Source organism: Alosa sapidissima, chromosome 21, assembly GCF_018492685.1.
Source record: "Alosa sapidissima isolate fAloSap1 chromosome 21, fAloSap1.pri, whole genome shotgun sequence".
Taxonomy (NCBI): Eukaryota; Metazoa; Chordata; class Actinopteri; order Clupeiformes; family Clupeidae; genus Alosa; species Alosa sapidissima.
The window spans coordinates 14,466,984-14,493,305 of record NC_055977.1 but is presented as its reverse complement, the minus strand read 5'-3'; the positions used below and the strand labels follow the sequence as shown (position 1 = coordinate 14,493,305).

General features: G+C 42.4%; 1 protein-coding gene across 3 annotated transcripts in view; it reads right to left on the bottom strand.

Moving 5' to 3' along the window:
- The window catches only part of calcr (calcitonin receptor), a 45,179-nt gene that overhangs the window by 8,977 nt on the left and 9,880 nt on the right, over nt 1-26,322 (bottom strand). For 2 of the 3 annotated variants that reach the window (XR_006026043.1, XM_042075878.1), the window contains exons 2-10: nt 16,409-16,468; nt 13,878-14,049; nt 13,181-13,288; nt 11,519-11,631; nt 11,270-11,393; nt 10,629-10,739; nt 10,023-10,135; nt 7,978-8,069; nt 4,514-4,640 (exon numbers count right to left, since the gene is read on the bottom strand). Coding sequence is in view for 2 of the 3 variants with exons in the window: in XM_042075878.1 (XP_041931812.1) it covers nt 4,514-4,640; nt 7,978-8,069; nt 10,023-10,135; nt 10,629-10,739; nt 11,270-11,393; nt 11,519-11,631; nt 13,181-13,288; nt 13,878-14,049; nt 16,409-16,450 (1,002 nt within the window). In the remaining variant the exon portion in view is untranslated. Of the gene's footprint in view, nt 1-4,513; nt 4,641-7,977; nt 8,070-10,022; nt 10,136-10,628; nt 10,740-11,269; nt 11,394-11,518; nt 11,632-12,310; nt 12,356-13,180; nt 13,289-13,877; nt 14,050-16,408; nt 16,469-26,322 lie in introns of those variants that run through there. The other variant, XM_042075879.1, reaches the window with a different exon arrangement.

Here is a 26,322-nt window from a genome sequence, read left to right as displayed (position 1 = left end):
TTTATAGAGGTGTTATTAAGTCAACATTAAATGTAATTGTGAGGTTTAAATCAGGTGACTCCAAACCAAATTTATAACAATGTCATCTAGATATAATCTCCATTAGCCTGTGAGCACAGCTGTGCAATCCTTAATGGCGGACAGATCCCTGTAGATGGTTCGTCAAATGCCATTTCATTTCCATTTTTAAATCCCAGACTCATATGCTAGCATGTGTTTTAACCGCTCATTGACCTGTTCCAGTGCCAACGTTTGTTGACCTCCTTAGCAAGCTGCCTGTCGAAACTTGACGGCTTTTCGACAGAGTTCAATTCCCAGTGGCCAGTTGAGCCACTTGTTTCTCGCAGCAGGCCGCTGTCTCTAAACGCTGCTGAATAAGACAGGAGCGGCCAAATGACTCATATTCACCACCTTGCTACTGCAGGCAGGCCCCCGCTGAAGGTCAACAACAGCACAACAATTTATTCAACGCTGCTACTTGTTTCATTTTTTCTGTTGCTGCTGTTGTTGTTGTTTTTTTCCCCACATGTGTCTGCAGGTTCCAGACACAGGATTAGACAAAATGAAACATGTCTACAATTGAAAGATGGCAGGGAGGGATAACAACCAAGACAAATGTTTGTGGGATAGGCAAGTACTGTAATCACAGTCAATGTTGGTTGGAAGAGTGGGCTTGTTTTTTCAGTCATGACTGCATTTATGAAATAGTGTTTTAAAATTGTGAGTGTCTAGGAAAGTGGTCATTTCAAAAAATCATGAAAGAAAAATTATTAAAAAGATCCATAATATTGACCACCACATTCATGCCTAGCCTAATTACTATAATTAATATTGACATGTTGCGATAAGAGGACTGGACGGAGCCCTGTAGTAGTGCCAGTGTTCTCTACCACATATGGGCTCAGTGCCCACGGGGCCTCGGGTTCGAGTCCAACCTGAGGTCATTACCCGAATCTGCTTACAATCTCTATTTCTGCTCATTTCCTGGTCACTCTTCACTGCCGTATCAAACTTAAAAGGCCAAAAATAAAAACAACTTAACGAGCATTTCAAATGTAGAAATACTGCAGAGGCATACTTTATTTCTCCCCGTTGAGTGGCTGTGTGCGTATGTGTTGTGGCTTGGGCCCCTTGTTATGTGTGATGCTGTCACTGGCACTGCTGCTGCTGCTCGGGAGGCTGTGTGGAGATTTAATGAGGGGCTGCTGTGGAGGGTGTTAGTCTTTTGTCCCTGAGGCCAGGTTACGCTGGCTTCCTGAGTTCTATCACTCATTCAGCAAACTGTTCTGCCATATGGTTAATAAGCAAGCCATTAACATCTTTTTCCCCTCTTCTCCCTTTAGTTTGCTTGGATGCTTGTTTGTTTATTTAAAACTGGAAAAGTCATTTGGCTCTCTTTTGTTCATGAGCTATTTGTTTATAATTTGTTTATCTATCTTTTTGTTTATGTTTATGTTTATAGACCTGAAATGTAAAACACTCTCATAAGCAGTCGAGCGCTTGTGTCTACATTCTGTTTGTAAGTCATACATCCCCATCTGGACTGGATATACAAGTCAAACAACACTGCAAACCAAACTGCCCCCTAAATAACAAGTAATCTTGTTAATCCACCTGTGCAATCTTCTTCCTGTATCCAACCATAAACAATTCCTATATCCACCTATATACTTAAAATGGAGCACATTGCATGATCCAGCAAAATGTAATTGGTCAGAGAAAAATGACCATCATTAATCTCAACTGTATATATGAGATATATGCTATGAGAGAGCGTCAATAAGATGCTATGCTTTTTATAACCTTTAATGTACCACATGAGAAATATGGCCAATATTGTTTCTGCTGGCATGAGGAGGAGTTGAGGACAGAATCTTCATTTTACACCTTCAGCACATAAATCACACACTCCACTTCCATCTGGACTTAACCCCAGTCTCAGGGACATGTTTATGTCTATCCACCAGAAGCTCAATCACACAGATAAAGAAAAAGGGGGAAGAGACAGAGAGAAGGAGAGGGAGAGAGAGAGAGAGAGAGTGAGAGAGGGCGATGGAAGAGTAGTCTGATGGACAGACCAGACACTAGTGTAGCCATAAATCTCTGGAAGACTCAGAGCCAGACTACCACCAACAGAGAAGGCGTGCAGCTTCCTAAAACAACACATGTAGCAAACACGAGCAACAGCACTCAAACAAATATTGATCAAGTCGAAATTGTGATATGAGTTAGTGCATTATTCACTTTAACTAGTACTATTCAAAACTAAGATTAACGAGGTGGGTTCTCAATCTCAAGTATTTCTAATCGGGTTTAGGTTTTTCTAAATATTAGCTTAGGTAGTAGAAAAAGAAAATGTAACAAACTTAATAAAAAGACTGATTAAATTCCAGCCATAGTCTTTTTCAACTAGCTCGCTCTTGGAATCCATTTCTGGCATCCAAAAGCAATTTGTCTTCTGTAGCTTGGCCATAACATAAAAGAAAAAAAAACACACACACACGCACAGAGAGAATACACTGGCAGGGGCCACTTCTAGTGTTCGTGCTGATACATCTCTATTTGATTATTTTCCACTGCAGTCATTTCTTTCCGGCCGTCTCGCACAAAAGCGGGATGACGGATCTGAGCGAAGACAGAGGTCCGACTGTGCCAGAGGGATTAAGGCGAGGTGAGAAACGTGACGGTATCAGCATTCGAGACCACAGAGGAATGATGGATCAGATCCGACTGGAATTTCGTTTCTGTTCCTGTTTTATTCCGATGGCTACCGAGTAACGTGTCAAACGATCTAATTATAACCGGAGAAGCTCCCGCAGAGCATCCCTTATTCATGCGCTTCACTTTGTTCATTCACGCTTTAGACGACTATTGAATGAATTAAAATAATTGTGAATAAGGTAGTATTGTTAAATGCATTGCAAGCAGAATCTCACAGCGCTGAACAAACAGAGGGGTAGCTCAAATAAAATAAATAAAATATATATATATTCATTCATTCCATTATATATATATATATATATGGATAAAGGTGGACCAAACATATCAGAATTGTAATTTCAAGCCATTTTATTTCAGAATTTAAGACTATTTTTGGACAATCTGCTTTAGGAAGCATCAGGACCAATTGAGGTAGTTAAACTCACATTCCAGTCTGACAGATTTATAATTCCATGTCAGACTTTGAGGAATGTTTCTCTCCACCTCCAAAACCATATGGTACTTGGAATAAAATATGTTCAAGGTCCTGCGAAAGTTTGGAGACTGTAGTTTTAAAATAATATCAGTATAGCTCACGGGTACATCGCAAATGTCTTATGCCTTATAATATTATTATGATATTTCATTTAAATCAGACTGGCACCTTATCACCTCATCATCGTTAAGTTTTTCTACAGAAATGTTGGATTCCATATCTGAATACATTTATGATATGACTACTAGTATTAAGAGAAATAAAAAAAATGCCAGAATGACAAAGTATACGGCTCCAGCTAGAGAGTGGATTACTCATTGATTGTTTTAATGCTGTTTCATTGTGTTCCTATGGAAAACGGTTCGCACAGCTTACACCGAACATGAGAAACAATCCCTTAATAGATTTAAGTGGTGATCATATTTGACATGGGATTTAGCAAATAAAAAAAAAAAATTCAATTGTTTGGCTACAGTAGACAGTTTTACACGGGACATTGAAATGGCTAGGAGATTTTAGACATCTGTTCCCTCATCACCGCCTGTGATGCATGGAGCGTGTGTTGATCTTGAGATATTTTAGGAAGCATGAAAAGTTTCTGTATTACCTCTAGAGAATATCAGCATAGATACCACAGCGTGTATCAGTCCAGCTTTTCTTTCCAACCTGACAGCATGACCCCAAGCACACCTCCAAGCTTTGGAAATCCTATCAGGAGTGGAAACTTAAGTCTGAACTGGAGTGTTGTCTGTCATGGAATGCTCTGACTGAGCTAGCATAGGAAGAACTGGACCGCACATCCCAGTGTCTCAATGACTTGAACAAAATGTTCAGCTAAAGTCTGTGAAGATCTAATAGCTGCCAATTGTGCCTTTTTTGTTGAATCCAAAGTGTTTTCTACATTGTAATTTCATTCAAATGTTTAATTTAATGGAATATCCATTCCTGGTTGTGTTCCTTTTCAATGCAAAGTATTCACAAAATATGTTATCCATATACTGAATTACGAACAACTTTTGTAGAGCAGTATATGTAGGGAGGAGTGATAATCTTCGCCTCAAATGTATGTACTGTAGGCAAAGATGTGTGTGGACTGTCCACAAATCTAAAGGAACTTTACAAAACAGTAGAAATGAACGGTAGCTGTGTCTTGTCACGTGCATGAAATCAACCTAAATCGAAACAAATCTACACCGTCCCAACTGCTGACTTAATTCTACATGCTCACGCATTTCTTATGACATAATAGTTAGAAAGTTAAGAGCACATTTGTAACTTGTTAAAAAGGGTTATTTCTGAGAAAATAGAGCAACTTACAGGATAATGTGCCATCATTTTAGGATTGTTGACCACGCATATGAAATAGATGATGGTAATGGTGGAGTTGAGCACGTAGGAAGTGAAGAGGTTCTTGTGCAGTGTAATCCGCTGACAGCTTAGACTCCTGAGAGAGAGAGAGAGAGAGAGAGAGAGAGAGAGAGAGACAATGAGTTGTGAGAGAGATGTCATGACAGTGCCTGATGTGTGAAAGTAAATGCTAAGTGAGCGATTTTTTGGATAATTGGAGAAATCCATTTGGCTGTGGGAAATAGCAGTGTGGGAACAGCAAACACTGGGTCTTTCTTGAACTAATTAAAAAGAAAACATCATCAAGACAATAGACTGTCATAGGTCTGCCTGCGGACTGTGTTACCCTTTCAAATATTTATTGATTGCACTGCGTGGCACAAGAAAAGTTCACCATTATTGAAAATAAATCCTCAACGATGGATGACCTCACCACTGTGGATAATCAAAATGTTTTGTGTCACATTAGGGTTATTGATTGTTTTGCATCTGACAATAAAAATCCATTAATTTATAGTATCTCGTATCATCCTGAGACTCCACATCGACTTGAGAGGCTTCAGTGAAGCAAACAGAACAATAAATAACAAAATGGACAGAATGAGTCTGGCTGGAACCGCTGTAATGACATTATCAGACGCAAACTTCTCAGACCAGTGAGGAAAGAGATGAGGCATTAAACAATATCCCTAAGCCTGATTCACAAAGATGAAGGGATCCTTGAGCGAGAACCATTTTCTCTTAAAGGAAAGACACAACTCTCATAAAGTTACATATATTCTTACATACATTCTGAAATTACATATATTCTAAACTAAAGGGTGAGATTAGAGACAAGGAATAAACTTCAAGTTGGGTTGAAATAAATAAATCTTTCATACAAATTTCATTTCATGGGAGCACACAGTAGCTCTATTGTCAAAAATCCCATTAGTAAATCAGAAGCAGTTTATGATTAATAAATTATATATACCTGTAATGTTTGCATGCATAACTACACAAGATTAAATATTAAGAGCTTGGAACCAATGCTTTGTGTCATTTGAATGTATGCAAATCATAGCAGAATTTTTTTGTTTTCTCATGTTACTCTCCTCATGTTACCTTTGTAATCTTGGTAATCTTTCAGAGTATCATAGACTAGATGAGCACAAAGTGATTTTCTTCATGGAATACAATTAAAACACCAAAATTAATTTGCACACCAAAAATTGATATACTGTACCCAGCGAGACTAGTTCCGATTGCCAAATCATAATGTGTTCTTTTCACCACCACACCCAAACAATCGCACTCCGAAGTGGACACATCTTTGGGGAGAGATTAATCGGGTCTGAAACAGAGGCACTGTTTTTCCAACACAGGCCGAAGTATTCTTAAAGAGAATCTGGCCATGTTTAACTGGTGCAATAAATAAAGGGAGAAACTCCCAGCTGTATGCCGTCTCATACCTCAGTAAACTTCACATCTGGAAATGGTTAGATCTCGAATTTAAACCCTGGCCAATTAAGGATACTGGGCCTTCAATATCACGCCATTGTCATAAAAGTATGCACTTCTGAGACCAAAATTGTTGCCCAGCAATTGGTTGGGAAATTATAAGCAGGACTTGTTTTTTGCACTACGCATTTTGGACTTAAATATCAATGGAAAATAATGTTTGACAAATGGGCTTAGTTTACTGTTACACATCTTTTGGATTAGGCAGCTACACCTGTATCATGCATCTAAGTTGTATATTTACGAGTTGCTATAAAATGGCTGCTGATTACAAAATCTTTGCTCGGATTTAGGGCCCACAAACACGGCTGTTACTCAACCCACCGCGTTTTAGTACTAGGAGAACATTAATATATCAATATATAGCACAAGAAAAATGTGGACCTAATCAGTGCTTTGTTTTGCGAATTGAGACACAATGAACATGCACAGTAATTTGTGATACTACACACGTACATAAGGCTAAATTAGATAAAAAACAGGGATCATATTTTAGCCTCACAGAATATTTTTTAATTAGCCTACCTGCTTGACAACCCCCACCCGCCAGCTAATTCTGAAGTGCCGACTTCAGGAATAAGAGCAAGACTTCTGGTGAGTCTGAATACGCCAACGAGCCCTCATTAGCTTTGAAGTGATTGACCTTCACAAAACAACCCTCTCCGCAGCTACTATTTACAACCCAATTTTTCCACTTCCCTTTGCCTGTTTCTGAAATTAGAAACTCCATCAGATAAATATGTGTACGGTGATCAAAGGGCGGGGAGTACTAGTTATGTAGCAGAGCGGGCCTTTTAACCATCTCCCATCTCTCCCAGTCATTAGACAGAGCCATGAAATACCTTGAGCCCTCCGAAGTATGCCAGTGAAGGGATGCTGATGGCGTTCTGAAGGCAGAGCTAAGCTGGCATGAAATGGAGGAAACCGAAAACCTGTCAGCGGCACCACTTTCAAGGCAGTCACAGTTACCACCATAGTAGCAAATTTCATTCTCATGGACAGGCAGCATTACCAAACACAGGATAGATGGACAAACTCAGAGCAACCCTAGAAAGCCAGAGAAACTGGCTGAAATATATGAGACATGTGTTTGACATACTTTTAGGAGGAAATGTACACACTCAAACACAATACATACAGTCTCCTTCACATCCAATAAATCAACAATGTTTATAAATTGGAGTGATATAGAAGCTCTCACTGCCATTAGAAACTTTATTGACCAGAGAGATGTTGTATACATTCCATCGTCAACATGCAAACTAAGTCATTCAGGCAAGGACATGAAATGGAAATCATTGCGGCTGATGGCTGTGCAGAAATAATCACCTCCATTCAAAGTCATAACTTGACAAAAATAATTCTCTCTGCCTCTCCATGGAGATCTCCACAGGTGTGTGTGTGTGTTTGTTTGTGTGTGTCTGAGAGTGTGTCACTGCCAATGGCGTCAAACAAAACGTCGATCCATCTTTTCAATCCAATTTCAATTGGGTTCGGGTGATGAATGACAACAGTTAATGCGTAGCGGTAAATCACGACACCATGGCGCCAGTTGGCTGGGGCCAGGAGCTATTGCACTTTGAATAAAATGGTTCACCGCCAACCACCCACCACCACCTCTTTCTCCCCATCCCCATCCTTTGCCTCGCAGAGACGGCAAATTAGCCATCGGTTGCATTTAGGGCCGAGAGACAGATTGAGAGATAGGAGAGATGTCATCACGATAAAACGTCAAGTCGCCAGCCGGAGCAATGCAAGTTGCATGAGAAAAACCAGGTCATTATCATTTTTTTATGACTTCTGATCTGAACAAACCGAAATACCAAACAAAAAAGAGTCTAGGTGGAGGCTTTGCGAGTCGTCCCTTTGCATAATTCAGCGGCAGCTGTGGAGAAACGTTCCGTGTTTCGGGGGAATTAAAAATAAACATTCACCTGAAATAGAAAAATATGGCCAGGGAGATCAGGAGGGACACCAGGGAGAGAGAATGGCCAACCACCGCCATGTAGTAGAGGACGTACACCATCTGAAAAACAGAAATAGAACATGAATTTTCAGCATTGGAGACAGAGACAGAACCTTTTATCAGTGGTATTTGCACATCATGATAGAAGGTTCTGCACCCTTTGGCAGATTTTCAGCAGGTACAACTATAATAGATAAGAAACTAAAATCATGAGCAGACAATAGTATAGGGAGGAAGTCTGATGATAGAAGTATTAGCCCAGAAAATAACGTAACAGCACATAAATTCATAACATAACATACATTGCTCATAACATACCATAATCTCCTCTAACTCTCTATAATTCAATGAATCTTACTTTATCACAGTTTAACATAGTTCTGTGTCAAAATGTATCTCTGCTGGTAAAATCTGTCAGTAAGGACAGGCACACTTTGACAGCCACTCTGACAGAGCCCTGTGAAATCTGTAGGTGTGAGAGGCACTTAAAAGACTAAAAGGTGTTTGGGTCGAACAAAGATAATTAGTCCCTGGTGTGTGGTGTCACAGTCAACCAACAAAGTTAGCGGCAAATTAGCTTTGTGAGCTCCTTCCGTGGTTACCATAATGATATAACATGGTCACAGGGCTATACCGGGTGATTTTAGTCAGACTAGACATGCTAATGTTCTCCAATCAACTGTGCTTGCTGCAGCATTTGAGATCAGTTTCTAAATGCAAATGTAAAAAGATTGCATTGTAGACCTATGTAAAAATGAACAGATGCAATCAGATGCAAACGGGCTGCCTTAACAGCTGTGCATTCCCAGCTGCTTGCCACGTTATCACAAATTATTAATGAATATTATTACTGCAGATGATATATCCACTTGATTAGGAATAGTAGTCACATCTATGTTGAAAGGGGCTTTCATGTTTAAAAACATGAACTCACAGTCTATGTTTGTGTCTCATTAAATGGGAAACTGATTGAAATCGTATCCCTGCTTCTCTCAATAGACTGATTTTTTTTATCTTTTTTTTTTATTTTTTATTTTTACAGGTCAGAATCAGACGAGGCAGATCTCTGTTGGCAGACAGACTAGGAATTAAAAAAGGAACAAGCACGATAGGGACGCTGGATTTTAAAATGGATTGACAAACTAAGAGAAAGCATACTACAGAAGTCGTCTGGGCATGAAACTGTTTCAAAGGACGAAAAACAAAACATAAATAGATCATAGTTTTCAAAGAATTAAATAAAAAATTAAAAACACAATCTCCAATGAGTGTTCTGTAAATTATCGTACCATTATTACAATGTAATTACAAGCACAAGAACAAGTACAAGCATGTAATAAGCATGTTACAGCAATTTATCAATCTGGCACACTGCACTTAATTGAACAATAAGATTAGTGGTAATAAATCTTGTATAATTTCATGCAACCTCTTCCAGGCACTATGCACGCAGAGTTGACTGCCATGGGTCTCACTGGCACTAATCAAATTGAGTGTTTGTATTATAAACATAAAATATTTGTTGTATCAATTCTAGTTTGATTACTGAGGTGTTACCATGAAATTAATTCTGTGTTCCCACAACCACCTAGTATGCTATCAAATATCCACATGTGGATGTCCTCTAAATGAATTCTTTATCAATAAAATATTCAAGCAAGAGCTCAATCAATATGTCATTGATCACTGTGTCTGAATCTGTGAAATGTTCTCAGTCACACAGGGAGCACTGCTGATGCTCTGTCACACTGATGTGGAGCGCTGTGTCCCATTCTCATCAAGACAAACAATCACACACACACCCACACACACACACACACACCCCAGGGGCAGCGGCAGCACATCTTTTCCCATTACCACAGCTTTTTATAGAGGCTCGGAGAAACACAAAGTTGTTTGCCTCCGTCGCCGTGGTTTCTCAGTGCTTGAATTTAGACGTTGTTCTTTGTTATGCGTTCTGCAACCGGGAAAAGAAGAAAAAGCAGAGAGGAGAGAAACATCGCCGTGTCTTACCCTGACTTTGCCATACGTGTACGCTGTGCACAGCGTGTAGTTGGACCAGCTTCTGTTTGTGTCAGGGTGCCGGAACCAATTCCCATGCTCGTCGCAATATTTGGTGACCTTTTCTACAGTAGCAAGGCAAATAGAGGAGGATTTAATTCTCTAATTATTATTTTTTCTCTCACAGTATTTGATTTGGAGTAGGGTATGGGTGGAGGTGGAGGTGGGGCACCCACTCATCTATATGAGCTTTAATTAAAACTTAAAACTCAGAGCAGGGCTACTGTATATCTCTTGACAATACAGACATGTGTGAGTAAATTATTCCACTTTATCAAGGTTAGAAAGAATTACCTGCATTTAATTAAATATTATGTCTAGAAAGCTCTGTAAGATTAGACTGTTTGTCCCTCCAGCATTACCTGCATTTTGTCAATTATTATGTTCATAAAACTGTATAGAAATAGACCATGCTTGCCCTTCTACAAGACATATTAAACCACTATTGAACCAAAATAGGAGATAAAAACACTTCTACCTATATAATTAAATAGAAACAAACAAACTAGATTTGATACTACTTGATACTAAACTATGAAACCAACCAAGAGCTCTTACCAGTGGGATCAAAATCTGGGAAGTAGTTGGGGCAGTTCTGGATGCCGTAGGTACCAGCTGGAGTGTCGTCCCAGCACATCCACCCATCCCAAGTCCGGTTGCAGAACAGTCCTAAACCAGAACCAGAAGAAGTCTTTACAAATTTCTCTGCCACAACCAAATTTTGCAACAGTCAAGCACCAAGCATACAACATTATGGGACAGCAAGTGCTGAGAACAAGAAATAGAGCGAAATAAGACTGTTTCAGAGAATAAAAGATCTGTTTTTGTATTTGTATTACTGATTCTAATTATGACACCTCTTCAGTTGGCTAGATGAGGTAATTAGTGAAACTACCTGTTGGAGTAGAACATGGTAGGGTTTTTACTTTTGAATATTTTGGAGGTCATTTTGTGTTGAGGAAGATAGGAAAGTTGAGAGTGAAAGGAAATTAATGGGAGAGAGAGTTAGGAGTGGGATTGGGAAATGATCGCTGACCGGAATCGTGGGCATTTGGCCCTGTATGTAGTCGGGAACCTGCCGCTTGTGCCATAGTTCTCCTGGACTTTTACTTCCTGAAGCCATGTTTTTCTACCTCTACTGGGAACCGCAGCTGACACTGTAGTTGCTGTGCCATGCTGTGTGAGAGTGGTACTGATACCTGACTTGTTGTACGGCCGATCCATGTTCATCTTCTCAAAGCATTTGTATTGGCCGTCCATAATTTTTGTCCTTTCCTCCACAGCATTTGGGTTGGGCTCCAGAGAACCAAGGGTGGATATACTCTGTTGCAATTTATGGGCCAATGTAAACAGCTTAGACACAGGGAGAGTGACCACATCCAGGGGAAACCAAATAATCTATGACTTTATGTTACCAAAGAAACCCGTGAAAAAATCACTAAATTTACCTGCTGTATTTTGAGCTTGTCTTTTGGATACGCGAGACAATGAGCCCAGGTCCTATTGACAGAAGGACTTTGGAACCAATAGCCAGATTCATCACAGTATTTGGTAACTTTCTCTGCAAGAAAGCACATCATTAAAATATTAGTACATTGACTTATGATATGAAATATCATACAATAGGATAAAGGGCATATTGATATGCACTTCATTGTAAAAAGACAATCAAAAACAAAACGTGCTGTTATGGTTCCTGCTGTGACTTGTTCTTATCTCGCAGTCTTATCTAATATCCACAGAATCAGACGACAGACAAAACTCCAACTTCATTTGTTAATTTATGAAGTGAACAACATGACCTAATTTTTTCCATCATGCCCCCTCGTACCATTGGACCAGATTGTGGAAGAAGTGTTGAGGAGAAGGAGCAAGGTACAGAGAGATAAAGAAAGAGGGAATGAGAAAGAGAGAGAGAGGGGGTGGGAGCCATAGAGAGAGTGGAGTTAAGATGTTCCCATTTTCATAGTTCTCCCTTATGCAGCTGTTCACTCTCTGCCTTCAGCTAATAAATTGTTTCGAGTCGCCAAATAAAGTCCGACTGAGCTTTCCCAGAAGCTCAGAGAAAGAGAGCGAGCAAGCGAACAGGGAGAAAGGACAAAAAAATCGCTTCTCTCTCGCTCCACTTTCATTGTGCGCATAAACATTGATGGCGCTCTTGGGCAACCATGAATACATCCTAATGGATAAAGTACAAATAGGAGTCTCTGCGACAAACCCACACGTGGAAGTAATTGTACCAGTGAGGAGGCCTGGATCACAGACCTCTCCATGCATAGCTCCTGTGTGAGGTAGTCCTGATTGTTATGTAGCCTGAGGGATAATGTATAGACCCTTTCAAAAGAGTTCCATTATCAGCATCATAGTTCGCCCCACAAGGTTTTAACATTCCATATATTATCTTATTACACGGCTCTTCAGAGTGCTGCAGAACGTTCCATTCACATGAATGGGCCTTCCCAACGTTCGGGCCTATGTTAAATCTACATGAATCACCGGCAAAGCATTTAATCACCGCTGTCAATGGCAACGGGTTTTGTGCTACTGATTAATGTCTTTCATATCACTACGCAAGGACTGGAACTTCATTCAAACGTGAAAGCAGACGGTTGATCAGCAGCTGTGTTCTAAAGAATGTTTGATTCAAGTTCAGCAGCGTGTGTTGCGAACTAGGCCTATTTGTTTCTCAGCAAATGCCACGATGAACGGTAACAAATAGGCTAGGTTATGTAGGCTAAAGTCATATCGTGGGGAGTTTATTATTTCGTTTTGGCAAGTAGCCGTATAATAAGCGGGATAATGTAAAGAACGCCGGTCATTACTGTGAAAATAAGTCCCTTCAGGGCGGAACAAGACCCCTCCGGACCCCTCCGCTATGCGTCGGGGTCCGGTTCGCCCTGTCGGGACTTATTTTCCCAGTAATGACCGGCGTTCTATACATTATCCCTTACTTAATGCAGAGGAAGTAGATTGGGAACCAAATAGAACTCAAGCATTGTTTTTGTTTTTATTGTTGAAAGGGTCTATAGAACGGCGGTTATTATCGGAAAATAAGTCCCAACAGGCCAAACAGGACCCCGACGCGCCAGCGGAGTAACCTGAAGTCGTACCTGAAGTGTCGAGGCCCGGGTAGTCAGGGCAGCTGAGGGTGGCAAAGGTCCCCGCAGGTGTCTCATCCCAGCACAGCAAGCCGTCCCAGGTTCGATTACAATAAGGCCCTGGATCCATTAAAACAGTGCATCACCAGAGAGAGGCACAGAGAGAGAGAGAGAGAGAGAGAGAGAGAGAGAGAGAGAGAGATGAAGAGAGAAGGAGTCAGGCTTATATTATTTCATTATCATACAAACAAAACCTGAAACTCAAACAGCTTAGAAGACATAGAAGACAACTGTCTAAAATGGCTACTTGACCTTTGGCTCTAGCAGAACCAGATACAATGGCTAACACTCTTTCCTGTGTTGTTATAAAATACAATGTTCCACTGTGCAGCGTTTTATCACTGAATGACTGCGAGTAACCAGGATTTTTTTTTTTTTAGGGGGTGCCTCTGCACAAGGATGTCTGACACTGTCTAAGATCAAAGAACCAGGGCCACTGTTGCACTGTGTGCTTTTCTGCTGTCAAAAAGTAATACAACTCTCAACCTTCTTCTCAATGACACACACATACACATACACAAAAATATAAAATGCTCAACTCTTTTCTCAATGACTGACACACAGACACACACACACACGCGTGCACACACATACATAAACACACACAAACAGCCAGATGCTGTTTTCAAAAATACTTGGGAAGTCTTACCGGTTCTATTGCGAGGTGCCTCGCGGCCCAGCATCTCCATGCACTGGTGGTGTCCGTCCAGCATAGTCTGCCGCGCGCTCTCCATGGCCGCCAGCGCAGGCTGGAGGGACAGTTCCCCTGGCGCCAGCGCAGGGTCCGGACTGGTCTCCATGGCTCCCGTGGCCGGCAAGCCCTGTGGGAGACAGCCATGTTGATACAACCTCAATGGACCGAGTCAAGGCCACTTTTTGCCAGAGAATCTAAAAAATGAGCTGTTATGCCGACTAGTCTAAAAAAAAAAAATAGCCAATAGGGCTGTGCTTTCATCACTTGCACAATATATCATATTGCCACTGCCGCTAAATATCAATATTTTTTATTAAAGCATTAGGCTGTGTAAAAATGTCTATACAGCTGACTACTGTTTTATTATTTGTCTGCTGAATTTTCAGTGTAATGTGATCTACATATTATACTGCCCAGGTGGTACGGAGCAAATTTAGTTTCCAGCTCTATTTTTACATTTTCTGTAAAAAGTATTACAATACTGTATGTCGCAATATGTATCATATCGCAATATACTGTGATGTATTGTATCGTGACCCATGCATCATGACGCGTATCGTATCGTGAGGTCCTTGCCAATACACAGCCCTAACAGCCAGGTGCTGCACTGCACTGGCACGCTCAGACGTGCTTGGACACCTGAGCAATCAATGTGGAGCGCGTGGGCGGCCAAATGTGTTCAGTGAACAGAACAAACACACAAGGCATCCCTCCACACACCATCTGAGGATGTCGGTGAGCGACGCCTTGCAAAACACCACACTCCACCGACTGCACACAGGATCTCTGTGTCTCTCAGTGATTTTTGATTTGTTTGTGTACAATTTCACACTTGAGGAGGCTCTCAGCCATCAAATATCAAAAGGACGGTGAGAGGCTGAGAGTTTCTCTTATGAAAGGCTCCTTCACTCTCTCACCCAACTCATCCCAGCATTGTGCAAGGTTTTTCAAGAAGCTTAACAAGGAGGCCTGGATTTTGAATCGCAGTGAGATAGAACGTAAGAGAATGTCTGTGAGAGAGGACCGAGGACTAAAAAAAAAAAATCAAGATTGGAAAAAAAGTGTCGATAGTATGACTCATCTCTCTGTGGACTCTAATGGGGAATTAAGAGGCCACTCAAAGCCATTCTCCCTCTCTATCTCTCTCTTTCTCTTTCTCCCCCTTCTTTCTTTTTCAGAACCTTTATCTTTGCACATTAATGCACCTTCATTAATATTAATGCAATCACATATTATCATCTCTGCACCCACCTTTTTTTCTCTTCAAAGTCACACTACCCTCACCCCCCGTGATACACAATCCTTACCTGGAAACTCATGGAAACAAGAGGCGTGCATGACACCGAAGTGGACGCATTCATCAGATGTCAGGTTTTTTTTGGAATACTGATGTCCCTTGTAGCAGTTTAGCAGCCGTACATATGATGTCACTCCAAACATTGAAGTAAATGACGTCATACATACGACCACCAGGCCACCACCCATATCGGCTTGGCTTTGTTTTTTTGCTTGTTTTTTGTTTATTTGTGTGTTTTCTCCTCATTAGCTATGGAGCTCTGACAAATGCATTGAAATCACTAATTTGACACTTTTTCCCCCCAATAACATTTTACAGCAGAAACAATTTTACAGCACATCACAATTCAGAATGAAAAATTAGTAAAATCAGCACATCCTATCCAATTGAATAAACGCTAGTTGTCCTCTACAGCTCTGTCCAGCGTTTAATAATATTGTCCTTCACAGCCTGAAATGGAATACAATAGTGTAGGCAACAAGGTCAGGCATGGTATAGAATTTTATTTAATTCTGTAGTTTTCCTACATTCACATTTGTACCAAAGCAGGGCTTTTTTGGAGACAAATTTAGCAAATTTATGTTCATGTTGAAATAATTGGATGTCAAGTTCCATTACCTATAAAAAATCACCATTTGATAACCTATTATTCTGCACTGTCCACATGCAATTAAAGAAAATTAATGTGCATTTATGTGAAAGGTCTAAAATGGTTGAAGGTGCGAACCTACTGACACCAACTAATCCTACACAGGAAAATAGATCTGGTATTACACACTCACACACACACACACACACACACACACACACACACACACACGTGTAGACACAGTATGTATATCACGCTCACTAAAACAGTGAGAGTATGGGGCTTCAACTTCATGCCTAGTTGACTTTCTGCATTTCTCATCCATTCGTGCTTTTAATTACCAAGCGCAGTCAATTAATGATCAACGGATTAATGGACCTCATCAAATTAGTTTTTTTTTTTTTTACTTTTCTTAAACAACCACCAGGTCTTGACTTTGGAAGATATGGTGAATATTTATCTCCATTTTAACAAAAGGGCATGAACATATATTTCCAAGAAGATATCACAGGAAGGATGTCACCATGAGAATGGCATAAATTAGGGAGAATAGTGGGAGAGAATAGCTTATGAAGGCTAAACATAAATTTCCAGACTCACCAAAATGAAGGATAGCAAAAACAAGCTGGTCGTTGTATCCATCCTGTTTGATTCCAAACTCTGTAAATTAAGAAAGAGGGTGGTTAAATAATTTGACAAAAAACAATGTTTGTGAAAAATGCAGATGTTTGATAAGCAGTTCACTCAAGGTGACCCTCAAGACCAGAAAACAGAGGACATTTCGGAACTCTTACAAGAACACTCCGCTCACTTCAACCCCTGGTGTGCGTACTGACCATTGATGGTGATTGCGTCTTCCCTTCGAAAGAGTGAGGGAAGAGTAAAAAAAAAAAAAATTGTTCCCAAGCTCAAGCTCGTTTTCCCAAGTCGGCTGTTACAACACATTACCAATCACTGCCATTCCCCTCTCTTTCTCCTTGCTTGGAGTCCATTTTCCTGAGCCAACAACTCCTCTGAGGGCTCCTCTCTCAACTCTATTCCCCAGCTCTTCACTTACTTGTCCACACCTTTGGCGCTTCTATGCCTCTGTCTGCCAAACATTTAGGCGGATGACCCTGACGGACAGACGCCGTTAATCACTCCCTAAGACGGACTTGTCTTGCCTGACAGTATAGCTCAGGTGGCTAAGTTATCCTTGGCTTTTTCACGGGCGGCAACCACCTCATGAAAATGATTGGGGATAATGTTTTAATGGCTGAGGGGGTGCATTCTTTTGCAAATTTCTGCCTATCTCGAGTTGTCACTTTTTTGCACAGCTCTTAAAAGCAATTACGTGTTTACGGTGGTTAGTGTTGTCCTTACTGCCATGGCTGATGTGGACCATAAAAAGTTAAGAGGCACTTTTGATGTGAAGTCCTCAACAAATGACAAACACACCGCTCCTGATTAGCACAGGACAACCTGGGAGAACGTCTTGGATCAGGGCGGAGGAGACGGCAACCTCTTGTTATATGACAGAGGCAGGCATAGCCAGGGGTTGGCCACATTCCTTGAGGTTTTTTACTTTTCTTCTCTTCTACCCCTAGACCCACCACACACACACACACACACACACACACACACACACACACACACACACACACACACACCCGTACCCCCTTCCCTCACTAGACTAATAGATGACAAAGTATGAGTGATTAAATTTATCCCAAAACTCAACAGGTGGCGGTAAGCACTCTCACACAAGGAAAAAAAAATCAGCCTGTTTTTAAGGACTACAGGCTGATGGAGGCTGCTTTGTTGGTTTGTTGCCGTGCCACTTCCATCTCTTAATATGATAAAGAGCATCGGTTGGCCCGGGGGTTGGTGGGACAAACAGACGGATGGAAGCAAGTTGAGGCATCTCCCCTAGCTATGTCTAATTTTTTTCCCGTTGTGTCGTCTTGGCAGATGGCAGCAGCGGTCATGCCAGGTGGCAGTGGACCGTGGCGCAGTAGGGATATGGAAGTTGGCCATGCTGGCCCGCCAGTGAAATGATGCACCCCACAGCATGGCATGGAAGCAGCGAGACAGGAGAGGAAATGGAATCAGGGAGCCATGTTGCCCCCTGACACACTCCCGTGGGTCTCTGAGACTCTTTATTTCTCTCACTCTCCCTCTTTATTCTCTGTCTCTCTCCCTTTATATTTCTCCTTCCTCTTCTCTCTCTCATTCTCACATTTCTGACACTGTAGCTGGAGGTTGTGTCAGGAAACAGTGGGCATCATTCTGAATTCCAGCATCAGTTATTTTCATACATAGCTCATAACAACTCACTACTATTTTTAGATATCCATTGCTTATACAACACTATGGCCAGGCAGAAGTATTAACAAAGCAAATATTTCATTTTTGTATAGATGTGCCCAAATATGTCCAAACATCTTCCAACCTCTGGAACCTCTGGGGTCGACATGTTGGAGAATCCCTGCATTCATAAATCTAATGACCTAGATTTCAGACAGTCAAACAACAGGGAGTAATCTACTGCTGAGACATACCAGGGCTGATGAGCGAGATAAAAAATTAACCAAAAAAAAAATACTATACTGTGAAGCACCCGACTGTAAGGACACTCACTGTCCGAATGCACGCCCACATTATGCGCCGTCAGCCTTTATGCTCAGCATCCTCGCAGCCTTCAGTGGCACACTCCAGGAAAGGAATGGGACTCATTACAAACAATCTACTTCCTCTGTCTCACACTGACACGGCGCTCTGCCGCCAGATGGATGGCTCGGCTGTCCGCGTCAATATCGTCGCTCACTTACCAAAATGTCATAAGTGAATTGTGAGCAATTACCGTTCACAATGATAGAATGCCTTGGTCACAGCAAGCCTGAGATCTTCACATACAGTGCTATCCAGACCCATTTTCTTCTCAGATTGATTGACATAATACTTTTATCTCTGATCCAGGTTGTGAGGTCTCTTTTCTTCCTCCTCAGCTCTGGACTGACTATTTGCAGCTGCCACTGCTGTCAGTTTTTCATATTTTTTTCACATTTATAAAATAATAGGTCTACTGGAATATGGATCCATCTTAAGGCCATTTTCTATATAATAAATATACTTTAGGCACTCATACTAAAGATAATTATGCCATTTGAGGGGTTTGGGGTTCTTCTACACAGAGCCAGGATCATCACAGTTTCCACCCGTGTTCCCTTTCATTCAGTTACGTCATTGAGTTTTTAGGTCTTTACCGTAACTGAGTTTAACAAGAGCTATGTGTAAAATACAGAAATCCTTCCTCTCCATTTTAAAAGGGGCATGAATTGCAGGGTGCAATTTTGAACAAAGGACGACTAAATGCACTCGGCAGCACTCTGAGTATCCATAATTCAGAGTTTCGTCACTGCTGTGCTCACTGAGTTTACCATGCTGCTGAGGGGAATGCAGGCACTTGTACCTGGATGTCCTCCGCGGTAATGCAGATCAAGTGGAAGGAGCAGGTGCTGCCGATTAGAGGTTTGCTGGAGCACCTTTTAGGCCAATGCTTTGCTCTTTTTCCACTACTACGGCTTTCTGGGAATGTCTGTGTGTGGGTGTGTGTGTGCATGTGTGTGTGTGTGTGTGTGCGCGTTTCAGTAGTGTTTGTGTGTGTGTGTGTGTGTGTGTGTGTGTGTGTGTTTGTGCGTACGGTAGTTTTGGAAAGACGCTCCTGAGTTGAAGCTATTTTCAAACCAGCTGCACACAAGAGGAAGCCACTGGAACATTAGAACAGAATAGTGTGAAAATATTTGAGTCTAACGAGCTTACAAAAAACCACATTCAACCATAATACAAACCACATGGGGGATGTTTGTTAAATGTGTGTTTTTCGGTCTTTCTTAAAATACTTTATACGACTTTAAAGCAGCTCTTCAAAAACAAATAGAATTGCTTGTTTTGAAAATATGCAACCAAAGTCTGATGAAAATACACATCTTTAAAAGCTTGTAGTGAACCTCAGGCTCAGTCTCATCCAGCAGTGACTCTCTCCCATCTGTTCCAGACCGCCGTAGACTGGGATCCTCAGTGATCATACACAGCCTCTAATTTGTGATGACTGATTTGCCTTCACCCATCTCAGCACAGACTATAAGGGCCCAGACTTATCCGTAAGGAGCCATTCCAAGCAAGTAACTCCTCCATCTTCTTCTCTTCTTCTCTTCTTTGGCTGTGGACTAACAAAATGGCACGTCACAAATTCTGCTCACTCAGATTTTTGGATGATGACTTCCAAGTATCTGAAGGAGAAAGAAATATGTGGTGTTTTGCTTTTGCGGGGGAAGAGCACCACATGTTTTCTCGCCATATCTAAAGTTTTCTTTCCTGCGGTAATTTTCAAGACCATTTCAAGTCTCAAGTTTACTGTGGAGACTATGTGAAATAACAACACGAAACAACAACAGTTCAGTAACACTTAGGTAACCACAGCCAAGGGGGAAATAAATAACACTGGCTTTGCAACTGCCTCTCACTCCTGTCCACTCTAAATGCCCATGGGGCTCTGGCCAGGTTTGGTGACAGTGAATAGCCCCAGAGGGATGCAGACCTTCAGCGCCTATTTCACACTTCTTTCCCCTGCTACGTTGCCCCCTCATTCGCCCTACTCTTGATCTCTCTCTTTTCACCACTCTCCTTTTCTGTCCTTCTCTTTTTTCTCCCTCTCCATTCCTCCCCTTCTTCTCCCGTGTTCCATTTCTCCCAGTCCTGACAGACACAAACTCACACACACACACACACACACACACACAGACACAAACTCACACACACACACGCACACTGAGACACACACATGCTTTTGCCAAGTGTGGCTCCACATGGTGACAAGTCACATTTTCACTTAATCCATCTTGGCCAGGGCGACCTGAGAGAGCCTCGCTCCCACGTGGGCAACAGCTGCTGACTGTGACAGGCAGCCCTGAGGAGACGCCGAGAGACAGAGATGGCCACAGTCATCTCCACCAACCAAGTAGGCTGGCTGCAGAGACAGTGATGGGGGAGGGTGGTAAGAGACCCTGAGAAAAGCTCTGAAAATATGGAAACAAAAAGGATGCCAAACAGAGTTCGGGATTTAAAAAAGAAATTTAACACGGAATGGTCCCCTTTATGGGAAGCAATGTTCCACGCCCCGGCCGGACGCCTCGGATATATAAAACCGCTGAAAGGACACAAGCTCGTTTCTCAGGCGATAGGCGTCTAATCCCACAAAACCCTTCTGGAAAGAATTTGATATGGTTCCTAACTGGACGTCTTTACACTGGTGCTCAGCAATATTCACAACAAGCTGGCCAGCCCCACGTCTAAACAATAAATTGGATTTGTAAAATCTGTGCCCTCTGCCGATTCGGAAGAATGTAACACATCCGGTATAATCTCTTTTCATTAGGCTATTTAAAGATGAGGGCCTTATAAAAATCTCACTTGCAGTATATTGCCTCATTATTGCACACAGAGTGCGGCCGACTCGACTACATTTTTTTTTCCTTCTTCTTTTTTTTGCAAGTGCCGACCAAACCCATGCCCAAGTTTGACTTCATAAAGCATAGAGAGCATGTATTAAATCCAGCTCATAAATTCAATATGCTTTTATTTAATATCTTGAGCAGTGTGGGTGGAGATACTAGTGTTGAAATGTATGCTATGGGGAGCTATGAGAAAGGAAGCAGATGAAATTATACCCCACGAAATAGGGCTACGAACACGAATGGCCCGGGGCAGTGGAAAAGGAAGTAGTCATTCTTCTGTTCCCCTCTCAACTCCCAACGGTTGAGGCAGAAATAAAATACCCTCTTACATCGCAAAGCAGGCCCCGATGCATAGTTTATTTTATGTCAAGGCAAGTGGAAGTCGGAGGATTCAGCAGAGGGTCGAAATAAAGACCTTTGATGCCCTGTTATTAATTTGCTCTCTAGAAGAGCAAAGCGCTGGAGAGTTGCGCTTGGAGAGAGGGGGAGTCAAATCCACAATGACAGGAGTAAGTGTAGGCCAACCGTCATTTCCACCCACTTCCCCCCACGCTGTCACCCACCCCGTGGAGGACAGCGTTTTCACAGACTCGCCCTGACCTGAATAGTGCTCACGGCGCAGCATGGTCCGAGTCGACCATATCAAGTGCACTGGCGCGTCACTGCGATATGAGCAAGGCGAGGCCCCTTGTGTGCCGCTAAAGTACTTCATTTCTATCTCATTCAGCCTGACCCCTCCTGTTCACCCCGCGAGCGAGTGAGCGAGTGATCAGCAGGAGCGCTTACGAACGCTGCTTTCGGATCGGAGGGGGCCCGAACACAGTGCTGCTGGGCCCTCGTTAATTTTACGAAATATGAGAGAATTGCAGAGGAGAACTCCAGCAGCACAAAGCGAAAACAGCAATCATAAGGTACGACAGGCTGAGCAAAGGAGAATGGGGGGGGGGGAGGGAAATTGAACCGGAGGTGGAAATGGAGGTGTTTTCTTCTGCCTACTGTGGAAGGGTTATGGGCTTTGGAGTTCCCATGCTGTTTAAAATAAGGGGGGGGGGGTTGTGGTGAAATAAAGGTGGTGAAGGCGGGCCTCCTTTCTCTCTCTCTCTCTCTCTCTCTCTCTCTCTCTCTCTCTCTCTCTCTGGCATTGGCCCTGTAATAAGTCAACAGTGGGGTCGTCCCCCGTGATCTGCACACCAGCCGCGCTCCGAGGATATGACTTAAGTGCCGTTTTACGCCACGCACATAAATCACTGGGAGTACATGTTCTTCATCACAAGATTATAGCAGAAAGAGAGAAAAAGGGGGTGAGAGAGAGTGAGAAAGAAAGAAAGAAAGAAAGAAAGAAAGAAAGAAAGAAAGAAAGAAAGAAAGGGAAGTACTCTACATTAATGGCCTGGCTCTTGCTTTCATTCACATTTACTTCAGGCACGGAGGAGAGCGTGCAATAAAGGCACTTTGGTGTAATACAAAACATTCTAGGCCATTTTTCCCCACATGCTTCAGCTTTGCTTTTCATCTTCCCAAGTCCACATATCCCCCTGTACGGGTGCTTGTTGCGGGAGTGATGTCATTCTCAGTGGAAAGAATCATAATTATTCATATTATATACATTCCCAGCGGAGATAAAAGGTTACATATAAAAGCATTATCTAGCTTAAGTTGTAAATCACACACGCATACTTCCCTTTTGTAGTTAGCCGCTTTTTTCAAGTGGACCTCTTGACTGGTACATTTCCCACACTCTCCCCTGATAATGACAACATATGTGTGTACGAGGAACAGCATGCTGTCCTAACGGACGCTGTTTAGATGGTTAATTTTGCATTACCCCTGAAGCATTAGCCCGAGCTCAAACACAGGTTTACAGACATGAGGGAGCAGAGTCAATCAGACGCTAAATGGACAATAGGTCGTCCTCGGGAGAAAACAATACCAGAGTCACACACACACACACACACAGGTAACTTGGCCAGTGCTTTGGAGGGGTTGAGCCGTTGTGTACAGTTTGGGTTTCAAAACAGGCCTTTTGTTTTGGGGGAACAGCAGTGGGAAAACTAAGCAGTGGAAAACATCCACTGTGCCAAATCGGCGGCTGTCAACATCCTTCCGCACCGGATTCACGTCATGATGATGGCAACGCCAGTCTGCTGATTACCTTCATAACTACTCCATCTGCCTGGTAATCAAGGCTTGATGTTTTTTTTTTATATCTTGTCGTCAATCAATCCCTTGTCTCTCTTCCCTATTAGTTCCTTGTTTGCTGTTAAGACAAACAAAATGTCAATCAAACCCAGTCAATTGAACTGGCCAGTGTGGTGTCCCCTTACTACACCTCTCTCCCTGTCTCTCTCTCTCTCTCTCTCTCTATTCCTCCTCCTTGTCAGTGGGCTCATCGATTAGTGGAATTGTGTTTTTTTCTGTGTGTGGGGAGAAAAAGCGGCGCCATTTCATCACGGCAATTTTGACCACGCCAAGTCGGCCCACTCCTCTTCCTTCCCTCGACCATCCCAAACCCCCCAACCCATACCCCCTTTTAAATCTTACACATCAGGAATTTGTCAAGGCAGCAGCAGATGGATTTAGAGAGGCACCAGGCCCTTGCTTCCTCCTACATGCCCATAATGATACGCTCCACCAGCACCAGCATCAGCACTGTGTAACATGTTAAAAGCTTAGCATGAGTAATGGCGTCTTTCTCGAGGAACAGCGGAGCTGCTGTGAAGCATAGCCAATGCCAAGCAGATAAATTAGGAAAGGAGTTAGAAAGGAAGAGATGCTCTCATCAACTCTGAGGTCTGAGGTTACTGGACACACAAATCATAGGCATGTTTTTTTCCTAATACAATAAGCCCTTTGGAGTCTGAAGGGAAGAAGGGATTCAGAATGACTTGAAAACGACTCCATCCCTCTATGGCCGTGCGTGGGCGCGGCGAGGAGTGGGTGGACAGGGGAAAGACTGGACTTCATCCCACAAGTCAGCCCCAGGTTTTGGGCGGATGGAAGCCACTGGAGACATAAACGTCTGTCCACACTTAAGTGGTACGTGTGAGTAACGGCTCCCACACACAGTTGCGTGCGTTGCAGTGCTGGAGACGCATCCCGTTCACTTTACATGGGCTTACGTCATCCGTTGCCGAACTGAATTGTGGGTCCGTTGCGTCGCGTTGCTCCCGTCACTCATGTTGAGAAGTGCAACTTTTGCTGCACTGACGGACGGCACCATCCAATCAAATTACGAGCAAGCAAACAACAGACGGCACCAGCCAATCAAATTACGGTTATACCTTAAGTCATCTGCATAGCTACCATTGGGAACACCCACTGGCATGCGTTGACGGAACGCAACTGTGTGTGGAAGCCGTGAGAGAGAGCTTTGGGTGAAAGCTGATGTGTTCTGCGAAACATGCGTTTCCGTGATGTACCTAATAGACAGCAGAAGAGGAGGAGGACGAGAGGCAAAAATAGCTTCCTGAGGTAGATCAGATGCAAGGAAGAGCGTTGGCAAATCAATGAATACGCTCGAGACATATCAAACCCTCAAAAGGAATACGCTGAACACATAAACAAGTCTTTTCTTCCCCACGTCTTCCACTGACTTAGAGAAAGCCCAGACAGATTACCAAACTGAAACGAGATTAGGCTGTACCCAATTTCCACCAAGATTTATATGGAATATTTGAGTATCATAAAAAACAAATTGTGAATCGACCCTGAGGGTATTTGGGGAGTCTAATCTTGTTGTAGTTCCTTTTGTATTTTTTTTTTTTTTTAATTTCAGTATGTCACTGGGAAATAGCATAAATATCTCCAAAACAGTACTTCGAATGCAAACGTGTCATGCATCAAAACTGGCAGACGAGCCTAGCCATATCCATGAGAACATTATGACAATCACAGCCTGGGTATGGGGAGGCTGGGGGAAGAAGGAAGCAGCATCTGGAGAGCAGCCAGAGGAACTGAATGTTATCGTCTGTCTGCCGTCTGCCATCCCTACACCCACACCACCCCCCAACACCCCCCCCCCCCAGCTCCCCTGTGTCAATCAGCTCACTTTCAACACATTTATTGTCCAATCTTTCTCTCTCTCTTTCTCTCTCTCTCTGTCTTTCTGGTGTTCTATCTCTCTGTCTATCTGTATGTTTCCCTTTCACCCCATATTTGTGATAATGGATCTTCTGTTTTGACCCTGAAATTGATCGGTTTCGGACAACATTGCTCAACAGTGCCGGTAGTCCATTAAAACAAAGTGGAAAGGCCTGTTGCTCTCAGAAAGCTGTATGTCTCTTAACGTTTACAGCTGGACTGGACAGGGTACGTAGCACTTCTATCATTAGTCTGTCATTCATTTTTGCACAAAAGAGTTTTCACTAATGATACAGAACAGTCAATCTTCGTGCACATTGCACTACACTATAAAGCAAGGAACAGCTGTCTTGGCACTTGCGAGGGTGAAGTCATGCAAAAGTATGAAAGAACTCAAATCTGATCAACATAGCTCTCCGCCTAATCAAAATAATTAATAAGGTCTATAAAAGATACAAATTTACGACCTCATCCAAAACTCTCTCAAAGAGTCAACGCAGTGTCCACAAATCAGGAATCATTTCTACATTACTGACATTCTACATGGCTGTAAACTCAGACTTTTTTTTCAGACTAATGACTACATTAGGTCAGGGAAGGCTAAACAACATTTTTTTTTTTTTTTTTAAATAGCCATACCAGAAAATTTCCCACGCTATAAATCTTTATTGAGCATCGGTTGAATTCTCACTGGCACAACTGTTCTACTAATCGTCGATTATGGAGTCACTTTTACGGGCCCCTGCACCAAAGACCAGGAATGGCCAGCATAGTGCCAGAATGGCGAGAGAGAAAAGAAACAGTGGTCATCAGCAAAACAATAAACAAGACGAGTGTAGTACTCATCACCTTCAATGTATTTTTTTTCTCTTAAAATCTCAGCAGGAGATTCCATCTAGATTCTCCTCAGTGGCTTATCATAAGACAACATGGCAATGA